Below are 18,170 nucleotides of genomic sequence, written 5' to 3'. Positions count from 1 at the left end.
ATTACAGCTGGAAACCACTTAATTTCTATCCGACATCATTTTAACATTCATTGATTTTACAATATTTCTGTAAATAGTCTTTGAATTTCTTCCAATCTTCTTCCGCCAACTCTTCTCCCTGGTCTCGGATTTCTGACCTGGTTAGCGGGGTAGAAGTGGAAGGATCATTAGGCGCGAGTGATCATGCTCTTCTGAAGTTTACTATACAGCGGAAAGGAGCAGCCAAGCATACTAGGACTCAATTTCTTGACTTTAAGAAAGCCGACTTCATAAAACTTAGGGAAGTGCTGGGTGAGATCCCATGGACAGCAATACTAAAAGGAAAGGGAGTTCATGATGGCTGGGAGTTTGTTAAGAGGGAGATAGTAAAAGCACAACTTCAGGCAATACCAATGAGACAGAAATATGGAAGGTGCCTAAAGAAGCCAGGGTGGCTATCTAAAGAACTTTTAACTGAGTTAAGATTAAAAAAGGATGTGCACAAAAAATGGAAAAGGGGGGAAACCACCAAAGAGGAATTCAAACAAATAGCGAGCACGTGTAGACACAAAGTCAGAAAAGCTAAAGCACAGAATGAACTCAGGCTTGCTAGAGAGGTTAAAAGCAACAAAAAAGGCTTTTATGGGTATGTTCGTAGCAAAAGGAAGAACAAAGAAACAGTGGGGTCACTCAGAGGAGAAGATGGTGAAATGCAAACAGGGGACACAGAAAGGGCTGAACTCCTCAATGCCTTCTTTGCCTCAGTCTTCTCCGATAAAGAAAACAATGCCCGACCTGAAGAATTTGGAGCAAATGATTCAGCAGAGGAAACACAGCCCAGAATAACTAAGGAGATAGTACAAGAATACTTGGCTAGGACCTTCCCTTCCTCTGTTTGGTGAGGCAAGGACCCCTGGACGGGAGCCGGCAGCGTTGGTCCGCAGACAGCCTTCCGGGTAATTTAGGCAGCAGGACTAAACCGCTTCTGGCCAGAGCGCACAGAAACACCACAGTGGTACCTATTTCTCTACTTGCGCTGGTGTGCTTTTGAAGTGCTAGGTTGGCAGGAGCTGGGACAGAGCAAGGGAAGCTCAGTCATGGGGACTGGAAGCACAGACCTTCCGCTGGGCAGCCCAAGTCTCAGTGGCTTATAGACCACAGAACCCCCTGCGCCCCAAGACCCTCCCCTTTTTGCGGGAAATTCCCTTATTCCAGCCCCGTTTCCGGCTGCTATCCTGGATAGATAACCTATAGACTGTCCCTGGGACAGGGGAGGCTGCTGATCCCTTATTTTCAAATCTGAAAGTGGACAGCTATGGCAGGATCCTGGGCCGGATGGGTCCCCTTTGGCGCGATGCACCTGCCCCAAGGCTCTTCCTGTTTCTAAGCAGTCCTGCATGGAGCCTCCAGGGCCAGAGCCAGTCTACCTTAGAGGGCCAAAGGCGCTCTCCTCCTGCTTGGGGCGCCTGGGTGCCACTGGGGGCGCAGGATCCTGGGCTGGAGGGGTCCCCTTTGGCGCGAGGCACCTGCCCCAGGGCTCTTCCTGCATGGAGCCTCCAGGGCCAGAGCCAGTCTACCTTCGAGCGGCAAAAGGCGCTGCTCTCCTGCTTGGGGATGCCTGGGTGCCACTGTGGGCGCAGGATAAGCTGGTAAAATGCGGTCTTGACTATGCTACCACTCAGTGGATTTGTAACTGGCTGACTGACGGAACCCAAAGGGTGCTCATCAATGGTTCCTCTTCATCCTGGAGAAGAGTGACTAGTGGGGTGCCACAGGGTTCTGTCTTGGGCCCGGTCTTATTCAACATCTTTATCAATGACTTGGATGATGGACTCAAGGGCATCCTGATCAAATTTGCAGATGACACCAAACTGGGAGGGGTGGCTAACACCCCAGAGGACAGGATCACACTTCAAAATGACCTTGACAGATTAGAGAACTGGGCCAAAACAAACAAGATGAATTTTAACAGGGAGAAATGTAAAGTATTGCACTTGGGCAAAAAAAATGAGAGGCACAAATACAAGATGGGTGACACCTGGCTTGAGAGCAGTACATGTGAAAAGGATCTAGGAGTCTTGGTTGACCACAAACTTGACATGAGCCAACAGTGTGACGCGGCAGCTCAAAAAGCCAATGCAATTCTGGGCTGCATCAATAGGAGTATAGCATCTAGATCAAGGGAAGTCATAGTGCCACTGTATTCTGCTCTGGTCAGACCTCACCTGGAGTACTGTGTCCAGTTCTGGGCACCACAGTTCAAGAAGGACACTGACAAACTGGAACGTGTCCAGAGGAGGGCAACCAAAATGGTCAAAGGCCTGGAAACGATGCCTTATGAGGAACGGCTAAGGGAGCTGGGCATGTTTAGCCTGGAGAAGAGGAGGTTAAGGGGTGATATGATAGCCATGTTCAAATATATAAAAGGATGTCACATAGAGGAGGGAGAAAGGTTGTTTTCTGCTGCTCCAGAGAAGCGGACACGGAGCAATGGATCCAAACTACAAGAAAGAAGATTCCACCTAAACATTAGGAAGAACTTCCTGACAGTCAGAGCTGTTTGACAGTGGAATTTGCTGCCAAGGAGTGTGGTGGAGTCTCCTTCTTTGGAGGTCTTTAAGCAGAGGCTTGACAACCATATGTCAGGAGTGCTCTGATGGTGTTTCCTGCTTAGCAGGGGGTTGGAGTCGATGGCCCTTGGGGTCTCTTCCAACTCTAGGATTCTAGGATATTGGGCCGGATGGGTCCCTTTGGCGCGATGCAGCTGCCCCAGGGCTCTTCCTGGTTTCTGAGGAGTCCTGCATGAAGCCTCCATGGACAGAGCCAGTCTACCTTAGCGGGCAAAAGGCGCTCTCCTCCTGCTTGGGGTGCCTGGGTGCCACTGTGGGCGCAGGATCCTGGGCCGGATAGGTCCCCCTTGGTGCAATGCAGCTGCCCCAGGGCTCTTCCTGGTTTCTGAGAAAGGTTTCTGAGCCTCCATGGACAGAGCCAGTCTATCTTAGAGCGGCAGAGCACAAGGTGGGGAGAAGGCGCTCTCCTCCTGCTTGGGGCGCCTGGGTGCCACTGTGGGCGCAGGATCCATAGTTGTCAACCTTCCCTTTTTTGGGGGGGGGGAATTCCCTTATTCCCGCGCCCCCTTGACAGCTTGTCCCTTGCCAGCTCTGGCCCTGCCTGCCTTTCGCCCTGGCCCCAGAGGCCAGAAACTGCCCCCCCTCCCGGCCCCCCAGGCTCCCGGCCTTTTCCCTGCCCATCCCGGGGCTCCTCTGGCCCTTCTCGGCTCCTCCTCCTCCTCCTCCGGCCCCCAGGCTCCCCCCAGAGGAGACCAGCTGGGCGCCGAAGGCTAGGCAAGGGTTAAGAGCAGCTGAGCCCCCTTCCTAGAGAGGACAGGAAAGGACGGGGCGGGTCTTCCGGAGCCCCTCCCTGGCCCCTCTTGCCTCCTCCGGTGAGTCTCCTCTCCCCCCTGGGGGGGGGTCCCATTGTGGGGAGGGGGAGGCAGGGCTGGGCAAAGGGGGGGCGAGGGGGTTGCGCTAGAGCGGCGCTTCTCCAGCTGTTTTAATAATAGAATCCTAGAGTTGGAAGAGACCCCAAGGGCCATGGAGTCCAACCCCCTGCCAAGCAGGAAACACCATCAGAGCACTCCTGACATATGGTTGTCAAGCCTCTGCTTCAAGACCTCCAAAGAAGGAGACTCCACCACACTCCTGGGCAGCAAATTCCACTGTCAAACAGCTCTTACTGTCAGGAAGTTCTTCCTAATGTTTAGGTGGAATCTTCTTTCTTGTAGTTTGGATCCATTGCTCCGTGTCCGCTTCTCTGGAGCAGCAGAAAACAACCTTTCTCCCTCCTCTATGTGACATCCTTTTATATATTTGAACATGGCTATCATATCACCCCTTAACCTCCTCTTCTCCAGGCTAAACATGCCCAGCTCCCTTAGCCGTTCCTCATAAGGCATCGTTTCCAGGCCTTGGACCATTTTGGTTGCCCTCCTCTGGACACGTTCCACTTTGTCAGTGTCCTTCTTGAACTGTGGTGCCCAGAACTGGACACAGTACTCCAGGTGAGGTCTGACCAGAGCAGAATACAGTGGCACTATTACTAGATGCTATACTCCTATTGATGCAGCCCAGAATTACATTGGCTTTTTTATTTTTTAAAAATAATATTTATTAAGTTTTGTTTGACAATAAATATATATGAAAACATATCAATTTCAGATATCATTATTTCATAAACATCCTTGGACTTCCTCACGCCTCTTGTAACTGCTTTCTAAACTCATAAATTTTACCAGCAAATTATTAACCTAATTTAGTTTATCTGATTAGAATTTCCTAATATTCAAATCTCAAATTTAATCTTTTAAATTTCTTTTGTCAAAGGTTAACTATGAAATACCATTTATCCACAATTTGTCTTATTTTTCAATTACATTAACTTTTATACACAAAGATTATTAATTTGTTAGAGCCATGATGTTACAGATCCTACATTTTTCTTAACATTCATACAATTTACAAGGCTTTTGCAGATAGTCTTTAAACTTCTTCCAGTTCTCCTCCTCCAATTCTTCTCCCTGGTTTCGGATTCTGCCAGTCATCTCATCCAGTTCCATATAGTCCATCAGTTGCATCTGCCATTCTTCCAGTATGGGTAAATCTTGAGTTTTCCAGCCTTTAGCAATGAGTATCCTTGCTGCTGTTGTGGCATACATAAAAAAGGTTCGATCCTTCTTTTGCACACTCTGGCCGACAATGCCCAGGAGAAAGGCCTCTGGCTTCTTAAGAAAAGTATACTTAAATACCTTTTTCAGCTCATTATATATCATTTCCCAGAAAGCCCTCACTCTAGGGCACGTCCACCAAAGGTGAAAGAATGTTCCTTCAGCCTCTTTACACTTCCAACATTTATTATCAGGCAAATGATATATCTTTGCAAGCTTGACTGGGGTCATGTACCACCTGTATATCATTTTCATAATGTTTTCTTTCAGGGTATTACATGCCGTAAATTTCATACCGGTGGTCCATAACCTTTCCCAGTCAGCAAACATGATGTTGTACCCTATGTCCGGTGCCCAATTTAACATAGCTGATTTAACCGTTTCATCCTGTGTGTTCCATTTTAGCAGCAGGTTATACATTCTTGAGAGTATCTTAGAGCTGGGTTCTAACAGTTCTGTTTCTAACTTTGATTTTTCCACCTGGAATCCTAATTTTTTATCTAACTTAAAAACTTCTTTAATCTGAGCATAATGTAACCAATCTCGCACTTTCTCCTTTAGTTTCTCCATACTCTGCAATCTCCAGTTGTCGCCATCTTTTTCTATTATTTCCCAATATTTCGGCCATTTGGCCTCCATATTGAGTCTTTTCGGGGCCTTAGCCTCCATTGGTGATAGCCACCTTGGGGTCTTATTTTCCAATAAGTCCTTATATTTTGACCAGACATTAAACACTGCTTTTCTAACAACATGGTTCTTGAAAGCCTTATGTATTTTAACCTTGTCATACCACAGATATGCATGCCAACCAAACGCATTATTAAATCCTTCCAAATCTAAAACATCAGTGTTTTCAAGAAGTAGCCAATCTTTCAACCAGCAGAAAGCTGCTGATTCATAATACAACTTTAAGTCTGGCAGGGCAAAGCCCCCTCTTTCTTTAGCATCAGTTAGTATCTTAAACTTAATTCTGGGCTTTTTGCCCTGCCAGACAAATTTAGAAATATCTCGTTGCCACCTCCCAAAACACTCCATTTTATCCACTATTTGCAAGGTTTGAAACAAAAACAACATCTTTGGCAATACATTCATTTTGATCGCAGCAATATGTCCTGACAAGGAAAGTTTCAATCTTGACCAGACATCTAGGTCTTTTTTAATTTCAGACCAACATTTTTCATAATTATCTTTAAATAAATTTCTGTTCTTCGCTGTTATATTTACCCCTAGATATTTTACTTTTTTAACCACATTTAGTTCTGTCTCTTTTTGAAACCTTTCTGACTCTAAAGAATTCAAATTTTTCCCCAAAACCTTAGTTTTTTGTTTATTAAGTTTAAATCCTGCCACTCGACCAAATTCCTGAATCAGTTCCACTGAGTGGTAGCATAGTCAAGTCCGCATTTTACCAGCTTCTTTACAAGAATATCATGGGGCACCCCGTCAAATGCCTTGCTGAAATCAAGGTAGGCTACATGCACTGCGTTCCCTTCATCTACCAGGCTTGTAATTCTGTCAAAAAACGAGATCAGGTTAGTCTGACATGACTTATTTTTCAGAAATCCATGCTGACTATTGGTGATCACAGCATTCCTTTCTAGGTGCTCACAGACTGTTTGCTTAATGATCTGCTCCAGAATCTGCCCTGGTATTGATGTCAGACTGACTGGGCGGTAATTATTTGGGTCCTCTCTTTTCCCCTTTTTGAAAATAGGGACAACATTTGCCCTCCTCCAGTCTGCCGGGACTTCGCCTGTTCTTCAGGAATTCTCAAAGATGACTGCCAGTGGTTCTGAGATCACATCTGCCAGTTCTTTTAATACTCTTGGATGCAGTTCATCTGGCCCTGGAGACTTGAATACATCTAAACTAGCCAAGTATTCTTGTACTATCTCCTTAGTTATTCTGGGCCGTGTTACCTCTGCTGAATCATTTGCTCCAAATTCTTCAGGTCAGGCATTGTTTTCTTTATCGGAGAAGACTGAGGCAAAGGAATCTTCTCTTCTCATGAGGTGGCCAATGTCTTGGAGCCTCAGCTTCAGGATCTGTCCTTCCAGTAAGCACTCAGGGCTGATTTCCTTCAGAATGGAGAGGTTTGATCTTCTTGCAGTCCATGGGACTCTCAAGAGTCTCCTCCAGCACCAGAATTCAAAAGTATCCATTCTTTGGCAATCAGCCTTCTTTATGGTCCAGCTCTCACTTCCATACATCACTACTGGGAAAACCAGAGCTTGAACTATACGAACCTTTGTTGGCTAGGTGATGTCTCTACTTCTCAAGATGCTGTCTAGGCCTGTCATTGCGCTTCTCCCAAGAAGCAGGCGTCTCTTAATTTCGTGACTGCTGTCACCATCTGCAGTGATCATGGAGCCCAAGAAAGTAAAATCTCTCACTGCCTCCATTTCTTCCCCTTCTATTTGCCAGGAGGCGATGGGACCAGTGGCCATGATCTTCGTTTTTTTGATGTTGAGCTTCAGACCATATTTTGCGCTCTCCTCTTTCACCCTCATTAAAAGGTTCTTTAATTCCTCCTCACTTTCTGCCATCAAGGTTGTGTCATCTGCATATCTGAGGTTGTTGATATTTCTTCCGACAATCTTTGGATTCATCCAGCCCAGCCTTTCGCATGATGTATTCTGCATATAAGTTAAATAAGCAGGGAGACAAAATGCAGCCTTGTCGTACTCCTTTCCCAATTTTGAAAGTCCAGCCTTCAATGCAGGAATCTCTGCTCAGTTCTCCATTGCAGGTGGCCCCCCACCTTCTGCTCAGAAACCTCCAAGGAAGGAGAGGCTGCCATCTCTCCTGGGGGTGACAGGGCCCAACAGCTCTTCGGTTTTTCCCAATGCTTAGTCGGAATCTCCTTTCTACAGGAGATCCAAGAGGAGAGGCCATGGTGGGAAGGAGGGGCAGTGCGGCCTAATGGTTAGAGTGCCAGACTGGGACAGGGTTCGATTCGCCACTCAGCCATGAAGCTCCCTGGGTGAGCTTGAGTCAGTCCCCATCTCTTCGCCTCGCCTTCCTCACAGGGTTGTTGTGTGGGTGAATCACGTATTCCACCCTGAGATCCTGGGAAGATAAAAGGGATCTGTACATGTGATAAATAAATCCCAGGGTGCAGGTGGGGTGAAAGAGGCAGCCCCCTCCGAGGGCTGAGAGTAAGTGGGAGACCCTCTCTCCACAGCCCCCTCTGCTCCAGCTACGGTTCCCCAAGTCCCCTGGCAAGGAGGCTGGGTTGTTACACCACCCTAGGAATTGCGGGAGAGGGCGCTCTCCTGTCCACTCACCGCATCCTGAACAAACTACGGTTCCCAGGATTCTGGGAAGACCCAAATAAATAGGCTGCCTTCTTCTTTCATGTGTTTAATTAATTAATCTGTTCCAGGACCTTCCCCGGTTGCCTGGTATCAATCTCAAGCTCACCGGTCGGTAGTTTTTCCTGTTTTGAAGATGGGGACAACATTTGCCCCCCTCCAGTCTGCAGGAACCTCTCCTGTTCTCCAAGAATCCTCTGAGCTCTAGATGAAGGCTCTGAGCTTACATCCCCAAGCTCCTTCAGTACCTTGGATGCAGCTCAGCAGGTCCTGGAGATCTGGATTCACTTGAAGAAGCCAGGTGTCCAGTTACTCCCTCTTTTCCGATGAGGCAATTCGGCATGGTCACTTTCCTTAGACCAGGGCTAGAGACATACTTCTCTTTCTTCTTCCTTTTTTCCTGTTAATGAAAGTTCAGAGTGTGGTGCAGTCCAGCCCTGGCTCCTAGCAAGACTCAGCCACGCTTGCTCAGGAAACATTTCTCTTCTCCTGACCATGTATCAGTCTGATAACAGACCAATATGTTTGCTTTGTAGGATTTGCTAGCACCTCTAGATCGGACCATCAGAACTTGGCAGAAAACGAAAGGATTCCTTCCGATCCCTTGGAGGCTTCATGAGAGCCCAGATGGATGAGCAAGACTCAGCTGGCCCTGAAGCAGGAGGAGGCCCTGCCCTCCAAACTGGGAGCAGTGGGAGATTCGGGGAAAACTCAGTGCAGAAGATTTCGGGTGAGGAGGACGACACCCTCTGCTCAGAGGTGCAGAGCCAGCAGTTGACGCAGTCCAGCTCTCTGGACGCCAAAGGACTCCGAGAGGCTTGCGGCCGACTCCACCACCTTGACTGTCGGTGGCTGAAGCCAGAAAGTCATACCAAAGCTCAGATGCTGGACCTGGTGATCTTGGAGCAGTTCCTGGCTGTCCTTCCGCTGGAGATGGAGAGCTGGGTGAGGGAATGCGGAGCAGAGACCAGTTCCCAGGCTGTAGCCCTGGCCGAAGGTTTCCTCCTGAGTCAGGCGGAGGAGAGGAAGCAGGCAGAGCAGCAGGTGAGAGAGACTTCCCTCTGGAAACTCCCAAGGGGCTCCAAGCAAGACAGGGCGCCTTCCAAGATGCTCTCCTAACGGCTGGCCCTCTTTGGAGAAGCAAGGGATGAGATCTGCTCCCCTAAAGTGTTTGCTCTGATCATTCCTTTTCTAATCCTTCTCCCCATTCTCTGTTTTAAATCCTTGCTACTCTTTCAGGGAAAGGATCTCTTTGTGGAAATGGGCCTGGAGTCCTGTGAGGCAGAAAAGACTCCGTTGGATGCCAGAGAGAGGCCACTGGGTAAGGAGGAACTCGTCTTTCTTCTCATTCTGTGGATCTTGAAACTAATCTTTGGGTTGTGCTCATCTTTAGGGGGGGAGACACTTGGGGCCAAGAGCCCAAAGGGGGGGAAGATGTATTTTGAAGAACAAAAATTTGAAATGGGTACAATGTCAAAATGCACTCAACAAGCAAGACCTTTTCCATGGCACATCTATGGCACTTATCTCTAAGTGCTGAACCTCTAGTTACAGGTCGGTAGCCGTTTTGGTCTGCCATAGGCGAAACAATATTAAAAAATTCCTTCCTGTAGCACCTTAGAGACGAGTATCTTATTGGTATGAGCTTTCGTGTGCATGCACACTTCTTTAGATACACTGAACCAGACTTCTGAAAGAGACTTCTGTTTCAATGTATCTGAAGAAGTGTGCATGCACACAAAAGCCCATACCAATAACAAACTTAGTTGGTCTCTAAGGTGCTACTAGAAGGAATTTTTTTATGCTGAACCTCTGAGAGACGCAGGAGCTGATGGCTTCCCTTTGACTTTTGTCTCTCTCAGGTGACAGAAGGATGCCCCCCAGACCTCCTCATCCATCTTTTCATGAGAACGGAGGAGAAGCAGCAGCTGTGGAAACAGATCTGGTATGGGGAAAGAGCTTTGTGGGGAAAGAGTCAGAGGAGGGGGGCAGCCAAGGAGCCTCTGGGCCGGAAAGAATTTCTCCTCCTCTTGGTTTCTGTCAAAGCCTCTGTCCTGAACAAAGATGGGCAATGCCATTCAAGAAGGTTTATGTGCTGACAGGAATGAACAGCCATCTCTCCTTAACTGGGCTTCGGAATGTCACTTTTATTATCATGATTTATCAGTAGCTGCAGCTATATTTCTATATTGATCTAATCAGGCTTCTAAGCAGTTGAGAAGCTTCCAAGAAGTTGAGAAGCCATAACAAACCGTGGCCGGGATTCACCTCAGCAGCCCCATCAGCTGAAGAAGGGGAATCCCCCTCCTCCCCCTCTCTGTGCCCCCATGAGCCCCTTGAAGTTGGCTGTAGGGCAGAGGGAGGGTCCCATCGCCCCCAAGCATCGCACAGCGGGAGTAGAGAAGGGAGCGTTCTGTCTGGCAGACAGGAATACTTCCACAGACAGAACGATTTGAAGAACACCAGGCGGAGGTCCACCCATTCACACAAAGATTAATACCCACCATTAGAATGCACAGTAAAATAAATCCACTGAAATGCTAAAATAGGCATCCAGACCTAAAAGGTGCAGCAAAATAATCCCATTAAAAGAACACAACAATGAATGGGAAGAAACCAACTGAGCAATCTATAGTGGATAACACTGGCCAACAATTTTTTACTTTTTGAATGTTGTCTACATATCTACAACTGATTTAGGGTATTTTTTCACTGCTGAATCAGGAAATGGCATCCGTTTCTCTCCATCAGGTCAGGTTTTTGTGCTATGTTGATTTGAAAAAAATCAGATCTTGTGACAAAATCAATTACATCTTTGTGGCATTATCAGCTGATTTTTGTCAACACATATCATCCTAAATATGTTTTTAAGAGAAAAAAATGTTTTTCCAACAACATATATTGATTACCTGATAGAAACATCGATTACTGTAAACTGAATGGTGAGCGTTGATAAAGGTAAGTACACGTAAATTGCATGTTGCTTCACCATTTTTCAAACTTCAGGGCTTGAACTTCCGTTTCTTGGAACTCCTGGAATGCTCAGCGGCAGGGAGGTCTCTCTTCAGAGTCCAACAGTAGTCAGCCATCATCCCAGCGACCCTGATAGCTGGTCTCCATCTCTTTCATGTCCTGATGGAATCTCTCCCCCTGCTCGTCACTCATTGAACCCAGATTCTCAGGAAACCGGTCCATATGTGAAAATAGGTAGTGCATCTTGACGCTCATGTTGCAGCCCAGGTTTCTGAAAGCAGTCAGCATGTTGTTGACAAGTTCTGCGTAGTTTCTGGCCTTATTGTTGCCAAGAAAGTTCTTCACTACCAGAACAAATGCCTTCCACGCTTCCAGTTCCACTTCGTTCACTGAGTTTCCAAACTCTGATGAGCTGACAGATCTGAGGACCGTCAACGATGCCAGCTTTCAACTTCTCCATGGTCAATCCTGGAGAAGCCTGGCACAAGTAAGTGAAGCAGTCACCATCCTTGTCCAGAGCCTTGCTGAACTGCTTGATTAAGCCGAGCTTGATGTGCAGCGGTGGGAAGAGTATTCTGTCTCTGTCCACCAGAGGGTTGTTGATGACGTTCCTTTTTCTGCAAGGCACCAATTCCTCCTGCACAGGCCAGTCCTTCATGTAATGCTGAGCACGGTCCCTACTATCCCACATGCACAGAAGACATGGGTACTCGGTGAAGCCAGACTGTTGTCCCAACAAAAAGTTCACCATCTTCAGGTCAACACAGATAAACCACTTATGCTGACCATAACCAATTTTCTCCAGAACATAGTTCTCCTTCAGTGTACTCGAGTGAGCCAGGGGTTTTGATCCCCCAACTTTGTGCTTTGCCGCACCTATTTATGGAAGATTTCGAGGTTTTATGACTTCAAACTGATGCCTTTATCAACATAATCACCCAGAACTATCGAACCTGAATACTTCTTGTCATTAAAATAATCATTTCCAAGCAAAACAATTATTCGACATGGCATTTTACCCCCCCCAACTTCTTCTAAAATGTTCCACACAAGCGTACATGGGAACAAAAATTGTAAAAAAAATGACATGTGGCCATAACTCAAAAACTTGACCTGATTGAGCAAAACCAATGTGATTTTTGGATTCAGCACATCAGATTCGTTCTAAATCAGCTGAAAAAACGCAGACAACAAATTTGTTGTTGACCAATGTAATCTTTATGCTGTCTCAGAAGAGGACCTTTTTCCTTTTCCTTCAGGGTCCTCTCTGCTTTGAAGATGTCGCTGTGTATTTCACCGAGGAGGAGTGGGCGTTGCTGGATCCTGACCAGAGAGCTCTACATAAGGAAGTCATGGAGGAGAATCGTGCGACTGTGGACTGTCTCAGTAAGGATTCCTGCTGGACTATAATATATGTTTTGAAATACACCCACCCACCCACCCAAACCCACAGATCCCTACCTCCACCTGTGAGAATCCTGCAATATTTTGATGGTGCTTGACAGCATCTGGGATTCTCATTCCCCGCAGTTCACCTTGAATCTACTGTTCTGTCGCAAATATTCTTGCCCCACATTTGCCTTTTTAAACCATGACCAGGCTGGTCTGAGCTACAAAGAGCTTCTTGAATGTAACTTTCTGTGTGGTGGCAGAAGAAGTAGCGGCTTCTATGAGGTTTTCTGTTTTTGCTTCTGTCACTTTCTGGTTGACCAAAGAGACAACTGACCTTGCATATGGAGGAGATTCCATGATTAGGCCAAACAAGATCCTTGCCGGAAGATGCCAGGCTGTTTGAATCTCAGGTTCCCATCAATCTGTGTGTCAAGGAGAGTCAACAGATCTGTAGTAAGACCTCAGATCTAAGTCCCTTCCATTCTTCATCTATCACAAACATTCATTAGTAGTCTTCCATAATTGGGGGCTCTATTTCATCCTAAGGCTCTAATCGGTTTCTCTCTTTGATGCAGGTGCTGATGGATTGGAATTTATGAACAAGGGGAACCATAACAACATTCACACAGTGGGGAAGTTGTATAAATATTTGGAGTGTGGAGAGAGTTATAGTCTGAGCTCCCATTCTACTTCCCATAAAATATATCCTATTGGGAAAAATCGTTATCGGTACTTAGAACATGGTAAGACATTTCATGAGAAGACATTTCTCACTTTCCCTAAAAGAACTCACAGCAGGGAGAAACCCCATCAGTGTTTGGAATGTGGGAAGAGCTTCACTCACAGGGCTGTGCTCAAGGCCCATCAAAGAAGTCATAGAGGAGAGAAACCATACAATTGCTTAGAATGTGGAAAGAGCTTCAAACTGAAGAGGCATCTCACTTATCATCAAGCAATTCACAGTTGGGAGAGACCATATCAGTGCTTGGAGTGTGGGAAGAGCTTCAGTCGAAAGGACCATCTCATATCCCATCAATATATTCATACAGGGGAGAAACCATATCAGTGCTTGGAATGTGGAAAGAGCTTCAGGAAGAAAGCTAAGCTCACAGATCATCAAAGAATTCATACAGGGGAGAAACCATACAAGTGCTTGGAATGTGGAAAGAATTTTAGTCGGAAGGATATCCTTACTTCACATGAAAGAATTCACAGAGGGGAGAAACCATATAAATGCTTGGAATGTGGAATGGGCTTCATTAAGGGCTGCCAGCTCACTTCCCATCAAAGAATTCACACTGGGGAGAAACCATATCAGTGCTTAGAATGTGGAAAGAGCTTCACTCGCAAGAATAGTCTAACTTTCCATCAAAGAATTCATACAGGGGAGAAACCCTATACGTGCTTGGAATGTGGAAAGAGCTTCAGGCAGAAAGCTAAGCTCACTTCCCATCAAAGAATTCATACAGGGGAGAAACCATATCAGTGCTTGGAATGTGGGAAGAATTTTAATCGGAAGGAAAGTCTCACTTCCCACCAAATAATTCATACAGGGAAGAAACCATATCAGTGTATGGAATGTGGGAAGAGCTTTACCCAGAAAAGAAGTTTCAAAGCTCATCAAAGAATTCATACAGGGGAGAAACCATATCAGTGCATGGAATGTGAAAAGAGTTTCACCAGGAAGAAAAATCTCACTTACCACCAAATAATTCATACAGGGCAGAAACCATATCAGTGCATGGAATGTGAAAAGAGTTTCACCAGGAAGAAAAATCTCACTTACCACCAAATAATTCATACAGGGAAGAAACCATATCAGTGTATGGAATGTGGGAAGAGCTTTACCCAGAAAAGAAGTTTCAAAGCTCATCAAAGAATTCATACAGGGGAGAAACCATATCAGTGCATGGAATGTGAAAAGAGTTTCACCAGGAAGAAAAATCTCACTACCCACCAAAGAATTCATACAGGGAAGAAACCATATCAGTGTATGGAATGTGGAAAGAGCTTCAGGCAGAACGTTCACCTCACTACCCACCAAAGTATTCATACAGGGGAGAAACCATATCAGTGCATGGAATGTGAAAAGAGTTTCACCTGGAAGAAAAGTCTCGCTTCCCACCAAATAATTCATACGGGGAAGAAACCATATCAGTGCTTGGAATGTGGAAAGAATTTTAATCGGAAGGATACGCTTACTTCACATGAAAGAATTCACCGAGTGGAGAAACCATATAAATGCTTGAAGTGTGGAAGGGGCTTCATTAAGGGCTGCCAGCTCACTTCCCATCAAAGAATTCATACAGGGGAGGAACCATATCAGTGCTTGGAATGTGGGAAGAGCTTTAGTTGCAAGAATATACTCACTTCCCATCAAAGAATTCATATAGAGGAGAAACCATATCAGTGTTTGGAATGCGGGAAGAGCTTCACTTGCAAGAATATACTCACTTCCCATCAAAGAATTCATACAGGGGAGAAGCCATATCAGTGCTTGGAATGTGGGAAGAGCTTCAGTCAGAAGGGACATCTTACTTCCCATCAAACAGTTCACCATGAGGAGAGACCATATCAGTGCTTGGAATGTGGGAAGAGCTTCAAATGGAAGCAAAGTCTCACTTACCATCAAGGAACTCACAGCAGGGAGAATCATGGTATTTGAAGATGGGTCTCCTATTTCCTCTCAGTCTCCTCTTTTGCAGACTAAGCCTGTTGGAACCAGCCAGTCAATTGGTGCTTAGCATAGCATAGAAAAAAGACACAATGAGGCAGCGTGTATTTTCATAATGCTGGAGAGCTGCTCCTTCCAGCCTTTCTCCTCCGGCAACTTTTTATTATCTCCTTTGTTCTCCCAGCCGCATGGCCGTTTTTCCAAAGTCTCCTGTTACCTCATCCGGTCAAGGCTTGACACTCCCCTCTCCGTATAAGGTAATCATTGCCCAGAGGAATGTCAGGGGGCCCCTGCAGTATTTACAAGCCTCTGCCTTAGCTGTATGACTCCCACATGCCCTCTTTCTTTATTTTATTAATCAGAGTCATAAATGTCCGTTCCAACACGATTATATTGAGTGCGATAAGCGACTCTTGTGAAAGCGGGAGCGGGCTGCGGACTGGACAACTATGCAGTACACATAGAAATTAAGGAAAGAATACATTGAATACATCAACACAAAATAATGCAAATAACTACTATAATGATCACTAAAATTAATAAATGTCGAAGCCAACTTCCATCCGGAAGCCAAGAATATAAGAATTCTGATTCCAAGCTGCATGGTAGGCTTCCTTTCTAGTTTTTTAACCATGCACTCGTGCCACTCCTACAGCTCTGAGATTGGTCACTGTATGTTCCTGTAAGAGAACAAGAGCTATTAAACATGAATTTCAATGTATATTGACAGTTTGGATATATGCCCCATGATTCTTTCCCCTCTCTAATTTGAAAACAAATGGAGGCAGCCTCATGGGGGATCAATTGTACTGGAGGCCAAAAAGTTTGCTTAGGGGATATAATATTCGTAAATCGAAAGGATCCACCATGAAGCATTAAGCCTGAATGACGGGCAAAAGGGGGCATGTGCATACATAACCAACATTTAGAACATTTAGAACATTTAGAAGCATGCAATAAATTGGTAAACGTAATCATATCTTGCACAAAAATATTATCCCTCCATATTTTATGATAATTTTCTCCCCTAAAAGTCTTATTCAACAACACTGTTCTTATAGTTCGAGAGTGGCTGAGTCGTGGATGCTGCCAGCCAGAGTAGGATTCTGATGACAGCGGCTTGCCAGCTGATAAGGTGAAATATGGTGGTTTCAACTGGACTGGGTCATCTGCTTCTCTTCCTTGTATAACGGTGCAGCAAAGGATGGCAAGGCAGATGGTGGGGAAGGCACTTCCGCAATTGAAGGGACTCGCCATGGCTGCACGCGTCGAGCTGGAACCCACAAAGGCTTGTCCTCTAGGTGGCGCATGCGGAAAGGTTTCAATGCTTCATCCACAAAATGTTGACAAAGTGTAGGGGAGTTCCGCATGCTGTGAGACAGGACAACCCACTGATATTGCTGGGTGGGCTGCAAATTGTTATATACTGGCAATGTAAAAGCAAACCGTTCCTGTCTGCTGGGGCCAGTGGGATGAAGACAGTTCAATGTGGCCAAAAGTAAATTGTTCAGAAATAAGCTGTTCAGAAACGAGATGGTGCCATTGCTGCGGATTTTTCCTTTGGTGGAGGCCACTCTACCCACACTGAGGTATCGGTGATCTTGGTTTGCCACGCTGGAAACGTTGTATCGATGGCTACAGGCTGGTTTTTATTTAGCGCTGCTGCCAGCAAATGGGCCTTGTGGGTGGCTGTACCAACAGACTGACAAATGCGAAGCATAGCTGCTGTGTCTGTGGCAGGATTGCGTATTATCGGGCGCAACGCAACCTTACAATCCTCATTTGCATTTTCGAAGGCCAATTGTTTGATAATTATTTGTTTGGCTTCAGGATTTTCAATTTGTCTACTCACTGCTGTAATCAGCCTGTCCATAAAGGAAGAATATGATTCTCTAGGTTCTTGGCTGATTGAACCCCACCTAGACTGAATACTGGAGGGTTCAGGAATTTTTCTCATTGCTTGTTGAGCAGCAAGAGCAGTATCCCTCAATAAGATCTGCAGCAGTGTGGCTTGCACTGAAGCCTGATCAAAGGGACCACGCCCCATCATAGCATCCATCACATTTGCGAGGGTAAGATTAGGATTATTCCCTCTTGCTTGTTGCAGTAAAGCAGGAGCATAAGCACGACAGGTGATTTCCCATTCATGGGCAAACAATACACCTGCTGATGGGGGTAAAACCGTACGTGCCAAAAGCTTGATGTCATCTGGAACCAATAGCTGGGCTAATGTGGCTTCCAAAAGAGCTTGTGTAAATGGAGCTTGCAGTCCATTTGTCCTAACTGACAATTGAAGCTCTTTCAAGATTTTAAAGTCAAAAGGTTGGTGCTGGGCTTGAGTTCCTGCTGGAGCACCAGTAGGGGGCACAATAACAGGGAATGCCATGGTATCCTGTGATAAGGAACAGGCAAGTACTGCACGTTGAAAAGGGGTAGCTTGTTCTGCTGCTGAAAGAGCAGGGTCATTTCCAGCCAGACCACTGTATTTTTGCAGGATTGGGTCCTCTGGTGAGGCACTGTAATCTGGAGGTTTGGGGTCTGGGGCTGCTGGCAAAACAAGTGCTGGAACACATGGCATAGCAGCATGCTGAATTAATGAAGCTGAAGGTTGTTTTGGCAATGTAGCCATGGAGATATTTTTTGGTGATAGAGAGCCCATAGCATAACGAATTTTACACCAAGCATTTAAAATTCGAACACTGAAATTGGGGTGTCCATGAAAATATGTTCCAATCTTATCCCATTGCTTTAGTTCCCAAGTCCCATTTGCAGCAAAGCAGGGGCAATGCTCATCGATGGCTTGAATGAGCTGTATCAAATCGCCATCAGGGACTTCCAATTTGTTGGAGGAGAGGAGAAATTTTAAGTCCTTTAAAAATTTCTGTTGCGGAAATGACAGGGAACTGCCCATATTTCTAAAATCAATATAATAGGGATCGACTCACCAGGGATCCGTAGATGAATTCAGCGCTGATTAGCCCTTTCCGGGCGGGGTGAGTCGATGATCGAGAAGCCTCTTATGGTTTCCTTTGAAGTTTGAAGTCAGCATCCCACTGCTTCCTTTCTTTAGCCTTTGAAGTCCGTCTCAACTGCTTTCTTCAGTCAGCCTCCTTTC

The 18,170-nt window shown here is 45.9% G+C and overlaps 1 protein-coding gene across 2 annotated transcripts; it reads left to right on the top strand.

Annotated features, from left to right (window-relative positions):
• Window positions 1-3,401: 3,401 nt before the first annotated feature.
• LOC310841779 (uncharacterized protein) lies at window positions 3,402-15,046 on the top strand (the record flags this gene model as incomplete). Of its 2 annotated transcripts, none has more annotated exons than XM_083733209.1 (6): window positions 3,402-3,421; window positions 8,553-9,060; window positions 9,256-9,337; window positions 9,879-9,961; window positions 12,249-12,375; window positions 12,957-15,046. In XM_083733209.1, exons 2-6 carry the CDS (start codon window positions 8,632-8,634, stop codon window positions 15,044-15,046), a joined length of 2,811 nt encoding a protein of 936 aa, XP_083589335.1. In that variant the 5' UTR covers window positions 3,402-3,421; window positions 8,553-8,631. The 2 variants fall into 2 exon arrangements, with proteins under 2 accessions (XP_083589335.1, XP_083589336.1); XM_083733210.1 differs by lacking the exon at window positions 3,402-3,421 and having other exon boundaries at window positions 8,445-9,060; window positions 12,957-14,404; window positions 14,489-15,046.
• Between the last annotated feature and the right edge of the window lie 3,124 nt (window positions 15,047-18,170).

The sequence above is a fragment of the Podarcis gaigeae genome (genome assembly GCF_964106915.1).
Source record: "Podarcis gaigeae genome assembly, chromosome: 3".
Classification (NCBI taxonomy): domain Eukaryota; kingdom Metazoa; phylum Chordata; class Lepidosauria; order Squamata; family Lacertidae; genus Podarcis; species Podarcis gaigeae.
This window is presented reverse-complemented; position numbering and strand designations above follow the sequence as displayed.